Source organism: Doryrhamphus excisus, linkage group LG2 (genome assembly GCF_037039965.1).
Source record: "Doryrhamphus excisus strain RoL-2023G ecotype Guam linkage group LG2, RoL_Dexc_Guam_v1.1, whole genome shotgun sequence".
NCBI classification, from domain to species: Eukaryota; Metazoa; Chordata; class Actinopteri; order Syngnathiformes; family Syngnathidae; genus Doryrhamphus; species Doryrhamphus excisus.
The window spans coordinates 4153541-4166438 of record NC_136358.1 but is presented as its reverse complement, the minus strand read 5'-3'; the positions used below and the strand labels follow the sequence as shown (position 1 = coordinate 4166438).

The window sequence follows — 12898 nt, the reverse complement described above, 5'->3', positions numbered from 1 at the left end:
CCTTGCGTTGATCCTCATGAGGCTACAATCTCCTGCACTTTGTGTGTATGCGACTGGTTCTGCCTCAAGACACTGCCAAAAGGTCTCACTCCGTTCATGCCGTTGTTCTATGGAGCAACTGTAGATTGGAGGCGGTAGATGAGAAAAACATACATGGCAATGTACTGAGCTCGGCAAAATGAGCAATTCATCAATCTTATCAATGATTCATTTATTGTGTGATTTATTTATTATCCTTGTCCTAATGCACACGAGGTTAGATTTTTTTGACACCCTTAATTAGGATTGTCAAAAATAATGCGTTAATGGAGATAAATCATTTATTTCATTAATTTTTAGTGGAATTAATGCATGCGAATATGGCAAGCCACACTTCTGCAGCCTCCCCATAGAGTCATACAGAATCTGACGCTCTTTTATAAAGATCCCATTAAACCACAGCGAGATTGTCTTTAACTATTCTGTGACTATTTCCTGTGTGGCTGAAGCTCATTACAGTAGCGAAGTTATTTTGCCGACTCTGGTTTATATATTAATGGTTCAAAACACTGTATAGTACATATAAACACTATATATACACACTATATAAGTATAAACACTGTATATACTATGGAAGCGTCTGACGGGTTGGATTAAAGCGTTCAGCGGGCCCATAGTTTGTCCACTCGTGGTCTGACCTATCATACGCTATCGCTGTCCTATCCTTTACATGGCAACCTTTCCGAAGCTGGAACACCTGCCGACTGTCCTCGTATCCTGGCAACTAGCCTTCTCTCACCTCAGCGTCCAATAATTAAACTTGAATGTACCTTCAAGGGATGGAGATGGACTCATACTGTGGCGCCTGTTTCTAACGGTGTGAAAATGAGACCGTTAGACTCAACAAGAACAGTTCAATTTTCAAAACATATTCCGGAAATTCCGTTGCTCCTCTTACGCTACGGGGTAGTAAAGCCTGGATCGTTAGGACAGGGTGGCGGATATATTTCCTCTTGTCATCTGGCATCAAGTGACCCAAATAGTTTTCTTTTCATCTGGCTGAGCGATCTGAATCACGGGGGGTGGTAACGCTCCCTCATCTCACCGCTGAATAGCCAGACAGCAGGAGAAGGAGAGTGGCCGAATGTGAATGAGGCGAAGGAGGAAAAACACATCTCTCTGTCAGCGAAGACAGATGAGTTCTTGGATGTGCAATTTGAAGTAATTGTTGATGCAAGGATGTTTTTCATCTTGTTGTTGTTTTTTTTTAAAAAATAAGACTTCTTTTATTAGAATATTCTGTGACCTTTTGTCTTATGAGCCACATGTGGTTGCAGAGTCCGGTTATAGAAACAAACAAATGATTAACTCTAATATGAAATCATTCATTCATTTTCTACCGCTTATCCTCACAAGGGTTGCAGGTATGCTGGAGCCTATTACAGCTGACTTTGTGCGAGAGGCGGGGTACACCCCGGACTGGTCGCCAGCCAATCACAGGGCACATATAGACAAACAACCATTCACACTCACATTCATACCTATGGACAATTTGGAGTCGCCAATTAACCTAGCATGTTTTTGGAACACAGAGATCAAACCTGGGACACCTAGCTATGTCGCAGAATATGACATTTTTGTACTAAGGGTTATTAATTGATTTAAAAAATTGCATGGAGTGCCGCATAAAAGCCCCTGCGGGCTGTTTATGGCCTCGGCCCCATATGTTGCCTACCCCTGCTTTAGCCTGTTTTCAACCTTTCTACCGCTTATCCTCACGAGGGTCGCGGGGGGTGCTGGAGCCTATCCCAACTGTCTTCGGGCGAGAGGCGGGGTACACCCCGTACTGGTGGCCAGCCAATCACAGGGCACATATAGACAAACAACCACTCACATTCATATCTATGGACAATTTGGAGTCGGGAATTAACCTAGCATATCAAACCTGGTACTCCTAACTATGTGGCAGAATATGGAATTTTTGTACTAAGGGGTATTAATTGTTAGAAAAAATTGCATGGAGTGCCGCATAAAAGCTCCTGCGGGCTGTTTATGGCCTCTGCCCCACATGTTGCCTACCCCCGCTTTAGCCTGTTTCAACCTGCCACTATTTTACAGGCATTCATTTTCTTCCGCTTATCCATCTTATGCATCTAGAAAATGCACTCCAAATGTCATGCAAGGCACTATTGATATTTGAAGTGCACTTCTATTGTAAACATTACAGTAAAAATGTCACGCTGCAACAGTATATACAGTAAATCCTCTTTTATCGTGGTTCATTCATTCATTACACATTAATTTTCTAGCGCTTATCATTACGAGGGTTGCGGGGGGTGCTGGAGCCTATCCCAGCTGTCTTCAGGCGAGAGGCGGGGTACACCCTGGACTGGTGGCCAGCCAATCACAGGGCACATATAGACAAACAACCATTCACACTCACATTCATACCTATGGACAATTTGGAGTCGTCAATTAACCTAGCACCTAGTACCTGGAGAAAACCCACACAGAGATGGCTGAGGGTGGAATTACCCCTTGCACTCCTAGCTGTGAGGTCTGCGCGCTAACCACTCGACCGCCGTGCCGCCCTATATTATATTATATGTATTATTATTTTTAATGTGGGAGGAAACCGGAGTACCCGGAGAAAACCCACGCATGCACGGGGAAAACATGCAGCACCCCCCGCGACTCCACACAGAGATGGAATTGAACCCTGGTCTCCTAGCTGTGAGGTCTGCGCGCTAACCACTCGTCCACCATGCAGCCCTCATTTTGTAATGTCATGTTTAATTTTTCACGATCAAACTTGTTCTTTTTCCCCTTCACAGGTGAGATCAGGATCGCCTTCGTGTTATACAAGCACATCGGAGCGTACTTGTCCACGGAGAATGCCAGCATGAAGCTGGGCAGCGACGCCATGGCAACCAACTACTCCGTCATCATCAATTCACCGGTGATCACCGCCGCCATCAACAAGGACACCAATAAAGTCTACCTTTCTGATCCAGTCATCTTTACCATCAGACATTTACAGGTAAGTTCTTTATCACGTCGTCTAGCAAATATTTTCCTTTTATATTTATATTTAAAGGTAGTATTTATAAATAGTGTTTGGATTTGTATTTATTTTATTAGTGTTTTATTTTGTGCCTTACAAAACACCTAAAGTCACTTGAATAAAAATAATAAAATTAAGACAGTAGAGCACTTAAAAATAATAATACATATAATATAATATAGGGCGGCACGGCGGTCGAGTGGTTAGCGCAGCTAGGAGACCCGAGTTCAATCCCACCCTCGGCCATCTCTGTGTGGAGTTTGCATGTTCTCCCCGTGCATGCGTGGGTTTTCTCCGGGTACTCCGGTTTCCTCCCACATTCCAAAAACATGCTAGGTTAATTAGCGACTCCAAATTGTCCATAGGTATGAATGTGAGTGTGAATGGTTGTTTGTCTATATGTGCCCTGTGATTGGCTGGCCACCAGTCCAGGGTGTACCCCGCCTCTTGCCCGAAGACAGCTGGGATAGGCTCCAGCACCCCCGCGACCCTCGTGAGGAAAAAGCGGTAGAAAATGAATGAATGAATGAATTACAAAATGATGCCTGTAAGACTTTGGCAGGTTGAAACAGGCTAAAGCGGGGGTAGGCAACATGTGGGGCCGAGGCCATAATCAGCCCGCCTGCGGCACTCCCTGCAATTTTTTTATCACAATTAATAACCCTTAGTACAAAAATTCCATATTCTGCCACATAGCTAGGAGTCCCAGGTTTGATCTCTGTGTTCCAAAAACATGCTAGGTTAATTGGCGACTCCAAATTGTCCATAGGTATGAATGTGAGTGTGAATGGTTGTTTGTCTATATGTGCCCTGTGATTGGCTGGCGACCAGTCCAGGGTGTACCCCGCCTCTTGCCCGAAGACAGCTGGGATAGGCTCCAGCACCCCCCTTGTGAGGAAAAAGTGGTAGAAAATGAATGAATAATAATATAATAAATAATAGCACAGTAAATATAAAAAGGAAAAGTAGCCAGTGATTAAAAACAAAAATCCTAAGTCAAGAAGAATAAGCAGTTTTGAACAAGCGTGTTTTCAGTTGTGATTTGAAGGTGTCAACTGAGTCAAGTAGACAAATGTGTAGTGGAAGTAGTGTGTGTGTGTGTGTGTGTGTGTTCTGGGTGCTGAGCAGCTGAGAGCCCGAGCGCTAAATGTAGCAATGAGTCGGGGAGCAGGGCAGCGAACGAGGAACGGAGCGAGCAGGATGGGCTGTAAGGAAAGATCATGTCATGCAAATACAGGGGAGCCAGGTTATGGAGTGCTTTGAAGGTTAAAAAGGAAGGAGTCTGTATTGAGTTCGTTGTTGGAGCGAAAGCCAATGGAGCTTAAAGAGAATGTGGTCTGAGGCTTTACTGTGGGTAATTATTCTGGCAGCACTGTTTTGAATAAGCTGTAGTTGATGGATGAGTTTCAGTGGGAGAACAGTGAGTAGGGAATTACTGTAATCAAGGCCGAAGCGCTGATGAGAATTTCTGTTAAGTGCTCGGAGAGAGAGGGCGAAGTTGTTGTGAAGATGGGAAATACCGCTGTGTGTATTGTTTCTGTGGGTTCAATGACAGCGTGCTGGAGCCTATCACAGCTGTCTTAGGGTGAGAGGCGTGGTACACACTGGACTGGTCGCCAGCCAATCACAGGGCACATATAGACAAACAACCATTCACACTCACATTCATATCTATGGACAATTTGGAGTCGGGAATTAAACTAGCATGTTATTGGAACACAGAGATCAAACCTGGGTCTCCTAAATATGAATTTTTTGTACTAAGGGGTATTAATTGTTATAAAAAATTGCATAGAGTGCCGCATAAAAGCCCCTGCGGGCTGTTTATGGCCTCGGCCCCACATGTTGCCTACCCCTGCTTTAGCCTGTTTCAACCTGCCAAAATCTTACAGGCATCATTTTGTCATTCATTCATTCATTGGTCGACAGCCAATCACAGGGCACATATAGACAAACAACCATTCACACTCACATTCATACCTATGGACAATTTGGAGTCGCCAATTAATCTCACAGGCTGCATGGTGATCGAGTGGTTAATGCACAGGCCTCACATCTAGGAGACCCGAGTTCAATTCCACCCTCTCCGTGTGGAATTTCATGTTCTCCCCATGCATGCGTGGGTCTTTTTTTCCTTGTACTCCGGTTTCCTTTTCCATTCTAAAAACATGCTCGTTTTTTTATTTTTATTTTTTTATATGGGCAAATATATGAAACATTACAGTGCATTTATTACATCAATCAAAATATAACTTTCCATTATTTACATCTGTGTTCAGCTATCTGATCACAAGCCCAAAAGCTAATAAATGCCTACCCCTTTTTGCAAGATCTAATCATGTTTTCCCCTGTTATTATTATCATTGTAATATTATTATTGTTATTATCATTATTGTTATAATCTTTATCATTATTACCATTATTATTGTTATTATTATCACCATTGTAATATTACCATTTTCATCATTATAGTTGTGAATGTGAATATGAAGAATATGAATGTGAGTGTGAATGGTTGTTTGTCTATATGTGCCCTGTGATTGGCTGACGACCAGTCCAGGGTGTACCCCGCTTCTCGCCCGAAAACAGCTGGGATAGGCTCCAGCACCCCCGCGCAACCCTTGTGAGAATTAGCGGTAGAAAATGAATAAATGAATGAATGAATTAACCTAGCATGTTTTAGGAATGTGGGAGGAAACCGGAATACCCGGAGAAAACCCACGCATTAAATTACCATAAAATGCCCACCAGGAATTTCTAATAAAATCCCATTTTGCTTTGCAGCAATCCGAGGAGAACTTCAACCCCAACTGTTCCTTCTGGAGTTACTCCAAGCGAACGATGACTGGCTACTGGTCCACCCAGGACTGCCGCCTACTGGGGACCAACAGGACGCATACCACCTGCTCCTGCACCCATCTCACCAACTTTGCTGTCCTCATGGCCCATGTGGACGTGAAGGTAGGCCAACGGTTTACTTAATATGGCTGGTTCATTTCTGGGTGGGAGGTCAGGTGGGTGCTATTTGTTGTGCCTTTGGTCTCTTGGTCCCCGTTGCCCCCTTTTCCCTCATGCACTCCTGTGGGCCCCAGTTTGAGGTCATTCTTGTCTTTGGGCATATTACAGTTCCACTGATTTACTTATGTTTACACTTAAATGGTCCATTTTATGGGTCAGCCTGGTTAGAGGTCAGGTGTGTGTTCCTGGTTCCTGGTTCTAAAATGGTTACCGTGCGGCCAACTGTTGACCTTGGAACGGATTATGTGTATTATAAGGACAAGCAGGTGGTGATTTGCATGGAAATGCATTTTCATATGTGGAACATTCTGAAAACATCAAAACATTAAAAAAAAAAAAAAAAAACATCCCCAGAACAGAAAGCTGTGTCTTACTGATTAGTTTTGTTTTCGTCGATGGTTTCCGGGGCGTTTTGCGACAGAGAGTGCTTTGATGTGCTAACCTTGAGTCGTCCTGAGACATAACCGCTGGATGTTTGAGGAATATGTGATAAACAATCAAACGGCTGGATTTTTAGTGTATATTTTACATCTGATACCGATGCATGTCTGGTGAATGTCAAACAAACAAAGATACCCAAGTTTCCAATTTCATCAGGCAACACTTTAAAGAGTTCTAATGTCGCCTTTTAATTGAAATTTGCAGTGATAGCGGGACTCAGGCAAATTTAAAGGAACGACATATAGGCCCCCCTGGGAGTCATCGAATCCTCGGTATAAAGTGCCACTATTATGAATCAGCGGCACATCCCGGAGCATGATGTAGAGATTTATGGTCTAGCATCCATCATTGTCTTTGAGGATCGCCACAAAGCGTAGCAGTGATGACAAAGGACAGTCAAGGTTAGCTTTGTTTGGCTCTGGCGCTTCACTCTGACAGACAGCGAGACAGACATTTATTATTTTATTTTTTTTTCTCCGTCATCATGAAAAAATAAAACTCACATGACTCCACTAAGGCCGTAATGTGGATAGGCGGGGCCATGTTGGCCTCACAGGAAGGTTCAAGTCTAAACGCATACATTCATTCATTCATTTTCTACCGCTTATCCTCACGAGGGTTGCGGGGGGTGCTGGAGCCTATCCCAGCTGTCTTTGGGCGAAAACAAATTGTCCATAGGTATGAATGTGAGTGTGAATGGTTGTTTGTCTGGCGACCAGTCCAGGATGTACCCCGCCTCTCGCCCGGAGACAGCTGGGATAGGCTCCAGCACGCCCGCGACCCTCGTGAGGAAAAGCAGTAGAAAATGAATGAATGAATGAATTACAAAATGATGCCTGTAAGATTTTGGCAGGTTGAAACAGGCAAAAGCGGGGGTAGGCAACATGTGGGGCCGAGGCCATAAATAGCCCGCCTGCGGCACTCCATGCAATTTTTTTACAACAATTAATACCCCTTAGTACAAAAAATTAATATTCTGCTACATAGCTAGGAGTCCCAGGTTTGATATCTGTGTTCCAAAAACATGCTAGGTTAATTCCCGACTCCAAATTGTCCATAGGTATGAATGTGAGTGTGAATGGTTGTTTGTCTATATGTGTACTGTGATTGGCTGGCCACCAGTCCAGGGTGTACCCCGCCGCTTGCCCGAAGACAGCTGGGATAGGCTCCAGCACCCCTGCGACCCTTGTGAGGAAAAGCGGTAGAAAAAGATTGACTCTAGAACCGATTCATTATCCAAATCAAAGGTCAAACAGGAACAGGAAATTAATGAAAATTAGAGACTAAGTAGTAGAACTTTATCATATGTTTTGTATGACACTTAATCATGTCCGATGTTTTATGTGTTAAAATCAGTTACCTTTAAGTGAGTAGAAAACGCCCCAAATTTGACAAAATCTCGGATTAAAATTTCCAAAAGGAGTTTATATCCTAAAGTCCCAATAATTTTGCCCATATGGTGTATTCAGTCCTAAAGCATTAATATAGGATGCGTATATAAGAAGACAAATGTGCGACTTGGCCGCAACGCCCTGACACCACCAGTGAATTTGGGGTGTAAATTACCACTTCAGACCCCCCTTCTCAACCCCCCCGTGGACTCCCATCATGGAGGCTTTTTGCTGCCAGGTGAGGTGAGATTGCATCATTTGGCAGCCCATGTAGGCCCCAACCCCCCTTTTCAACCCCCACCCCCCCTCCCAGGCCATCATCCACCTCCAAGAATAAAGAAATCATTCTACAGTAAATCCATCACTGAAGGTGTAGATACACTCTCTGCCCTTCGCTCTGTTTCTACAGCAGTCTCCCTTAAGATTCTCTCTTCTTTATCCCCCCCCCGCCCTCCTCGCCATTCAAGGTGAGATTGTGATGGATGGAGCCGACACAGCTCGCTAGGCTCTGTTACGAAGCGTGCCGGCACAAACAGCTTTCCGCTGCACCACACAAACAAAAATACTCTTGTTGTACCACTGCCCTTTATTAGCGACAACCTAACATCCACTCAATCAAATCAGCGAATACAATTACAAATTCACTACTTTTGAAAAAAATATTAAAAATGGGTGTTTGTTTTCCTTAATAGGATAGGATAAACTTCTTTTAAGACGTTATCATAATAGCAGTTTGGCCCTGAAAGAGATTATTTTTATTTTCATTAGTTCCTCTGTGGGAAATTGCCAATGCAAGACTTCCATTAAAAATCATGAATTTTAAGATCCTGTCTCAATTATTTGTTAATAGTTTAGAATAACCTCAGTGGTTAGCGCGCAGACCTCACAGCTAAGAGACCAGGGTTCAATTCCACCCACGGCCATCTCTGTGTGGAGTTTGCATGTTCTCCTTTAGTCCGGTTTCCTCCCACATTCCAAAAACATGCTAGGTTAATTGACTCCAAATTGTCCATAGGTATAAATGTGAGTGTGAATGGTTGTTTGTCTATATGTGCACTGTGATTGGCTGGCCACCAGTCCAGGGTGTACCCCGCCTCTCAGCCAAAAGACAGCTGGGATAGGCTCCAGCACCCCCCGCGACCCTCATGAGGAAAAGCGGTAGAAAATGAATGAATGAATAATATGTATCATAGCAACAGTTGACAGATTATTTTTATTTTCATTATTTCCTGTTATGGAGTGTGGCGCCACAAACAGTTTTCATACATGGCAACAAGCTAATTTCATTATTAGTTTCATTATTTCCTGTTATGGAGTGTGGCGCCACAAACAGTTTTCATACACGGCAACAAGCTAACTCAATCCACAGAATCTTATGAGCCAAGACTTGCATTACAAATTCACACATTTGAATATAATCATTAAAAATGGGTGTTTTCGCCTATGCCGGTCTGTTATGATGGCAGATGGAAGCACAGTGGAGCACCCCCACACAGTCACACATATTCTGACGATCTTTTCGAACTTCATTCTGACCTGAACACATCAACAGCAGTAGAATTCCAACACCATATACCATATACCATATATCATATACCATATATATGTATCAACAACTCACACACGTCTCTAGTCCTTTCATCATACAAGAAGGCAAGATGCATTCAGGGACACTCCGAGCATCACAAGAATGGCTTTACAATGCATGTGTGTGTCAATAAACAAGAAGATAAAGAAAAAGTCATCAGTCAGTCATTTTCTACCGCTTATCCTCACAAGGGGTCACAGGCGTGCTGGAGCCAATCCCAGCTGTCTTTGGGCGAGAGGCGGGGTACACCCTGGACTGGTCGCCAGCCAATCACAGGGCACATATAGACAAACAACCATTCACACTCACATTCATACCTATGGACAATTTGGAGTCACCAATTAACCTAGCATGTTTTTGGAATGTGGGAGGAAACCGGAGTACCCGGAGGAAACCCACGTATGCACGGGGAGAACATGCAAACACTGCACAGAGATGGCTGAGGGTGGAATCAAACTCTCCTAGCTGTGTGGCCTGCACGCTAACCAATCGTCCGCCGTGCAGCCCCATAAAAAAAAAGATGAAGTGGATATTCTTATCACAACATTCAAGTAAATCCCCTTCAGTTACGAGATGTCTTTGAACGCAGCTCCCATTGCTCATAATAACATGCTTTGAAGTATGATTCAAATGTCTGCTACTATTAAAATGAGTAGATTTCATATTGGTGTGGGATCTATTAGCTTGATTGACACATAGTTCATTTGGAGATGTCAATACATACAAATATACATCATCCTGTCTTGTCATTTGTCTTTCTGTTCATTAAATACAGTTAAAATGGGCATTTTTCAGGCATAGTTGCTGATGTTGGTTAATCATGATTAATCCTTTCGACACATGTGATTAATCTGATTAAACATTTTAATCATTTGACATGTCTCAATAATAATGCTGAGAATAACTATGATTTTAGTAATAATGTATATTAATTTTTGCTGATGGTGGTTAATCATGATTAATTTTTTTTAAATGTGTTTCATCTGATTAAACATTTAAATTATTTGACATGTCCCAATAATAATGCTGAGAATAATTATGATATAGTAATAATGTGTATTCATTCTTGGTGATGGTGGTTAATCATGATTCATTCTTTTTTTTAAATGTGATTAATCTGATTAAACATTTTAATCATTTGACATGTCCCAATAATAATGCTGAGAATAACTATGATTATAGTAATAATGTGTATTCATTCCTGGTGGTGGTGGTTAATCATAATTCATTCTTTTTAAAAATGTGATTAATCTGATTAAACATTTTAATCATTTGACATGTTCCAATAATAATGCTGAGTATAATTATGATTAGAGTAATAATGTGGATTCATTTTTGGTGATGGTGGTTAATCATGATTCATTCTTTTTTAAAATGTGATTAATCTGATTAAACATTTTAATCATTTGACATGTCCCAATAATAATGCTGAGAATAATTATGATTATAGTAATCATGTGTATTCATTCTTGCTGATGGTGGTTAATCATGATTCCTTTTTTTAATGTGATTAATCTCATTAAACATTTTAATCATTTGACATGTTGCAATAATAATGCTGAGTATAATTATGATTAGAGTAATAATGTGTATTCATTCTTGGTGATGGTGGTTAATCATGATTCATTCTTTTTTTTAAATGTGATTAATCTGATTAAACATTTTAATCATTTGACATGTCCCAATAATAATGCTGAGAATAATTATGATTATAGTAATAATGTGTATTCATTCTTGCTGATGGTGATTAATCATGATTCCTTTTTTTAATGTGATTAATCTCATTAAACATTTTAATCATTTGACATGTTGCAATAATAATGCTGAGTATAATTATGAGTAGAGTAATAGTGTGTATTCATTTTTGGTGATGGTGGTTAATCATGATTCATTCTTTTTTAAAATGTGATTAATCTGATTAAACATTTTAATCATTTGACATGTCCCAATAATAATGCTGAGAATAATTATGATTATAGTAATAATGTGTATTCATCTTGCTGATGGTGGTTAATCATTATTCATTCTTTTTTAAAATGTGATTAATCTGATTAAACATTTTAATCATTTGACATGTCCCCGGTTCATTCCCCTGTCTCTGGCAGAACACAGACCTGGTCCATGACATGCTCCTGGATGTGATCACCTGGGTGGGCATCCTCCTGTCCCTCGTGTGCCTGCTGGTCAGCATCTTCACCTTCTGCTTCTTCAGAGGCCTCCAGAGCGACCGCAATACCATCCACAAGAACCTCTGTGTTTGCCTCTTCATCGCAGAGTCCCTATTCCTGGTGGGCATAAACCGGGCCGACCAGCCGGTAAGACGACATGTTCAAAACAAAATAAACCCTAACCATTGTATTGTTAAAAAAAATATATTATTAGTAGTATTATTATTAGGAACAATCATACCATACTGAATGAACCAGGAAGCGTTAAAGTGTTAAAGGTGTTTTTTTTTTATGGCTGTGATTCATAGTCCTCTCACAGACCACACAATTAATGTCCACTCAAGCCTTCACACGTTTAATTGAATCAATTCCAGGGACAAAATAAGCTAGTAATGTTCAACTGCGCACATAATGAGTTGAAGCCGTGTACGTACTATATAATGTTAGAGCAGCACTATTCAGCTAAATTGTTCTAGAGGGTCACATTTTCACAAAGCTAAGCATCTCTACTGGTTTTTTTTCTTTTGTATGTAACGTTAATGTAACTTCACACTCTGCTGTTATCTCATTAAGAGGATTTTTGACTCACTTTTTTGCAATTTTTCCTTAGAAATAGCAGCATGCTCATGTCATATAGAGGATCTTTGACGAGTTATTTTTTTTTAGCAGATTCATAAAAACAGTACAGAGTAGAGAGGACACAGTATGTGACTTACATTTTATTGTAGTAGGTCCTTAAACATAGAAGAGCATTCCTGTCATATCAAAGATCTTTGATTAGCTTTTCTGCAATTTGTCCTTAAAAACATCAACAAGCTCCAGTCATATACAGAATCTTTGACTAACACTAAAAAAATAGCTCATCATTCCTTTCGTACAGAGGATCTTTGACTAATATTTTTGCAATAGATCTGTGCTCTGGGAGGACAAAGATTCTCTATATCAGGGGTCTCAAACTCAATTTACTTGAGGGCCACTGGAGCTAGGGTCTGGGCGAGGCTGGTCCGCATCAGGTTTTCCAAAAAAAACCAAAAAAAAACGTATTTATTAAAAACAGAAAAAATAATAAACTTTGCTTTGGTTCCGATTTTCTACAAGAAAAGCTCTGATAAAACATTCCACTGTTCTCAAATATCTTAATTTTTATTTTTCTGCACAAAATAAGATTAAAAATAAATAAACAAATCAAGAATAAAGAAAATCAATCACTCAGTAATAAATAAATATAATAATAATAATAATAATAATA

The 12898-nt window shown here is 40.9% G+C and overlaps 1 protein-coding gene across 19 annotated transcripts in view; it reads left to right on the top strand.

Moving 5' to 3' along the window:
- The window catches only part of LOC131124906 (adhesion G protein-coupled receptor L3-like), a 170391-nt gene that overhangs the window by 123925 nt on the left and 33568 nt on the right, over nucleotides 1–12898 (top strand). For all 19 annotated transcript variants that reach the window (XM_058065882.2, XM_058065876.2, XM_058065893.2 and 16 more), the window contains exons 14-16: nucleotides 2814–3019; nucleotides 5828–6004; nucleotides 11587–11796. In XM_058065882.2, the coding sequence (XP_057921865.2) occupies nucleotides 2814–3019; nucleotides 5828–6004; nucleotides 11587–11796 (593 nt within the window). The remainder of the gene's footprint in view (nucleotides 1–2813; nucleotides 3020–5827; nucleotides 6005–11586; nucleotides 11797–12898) is intronic.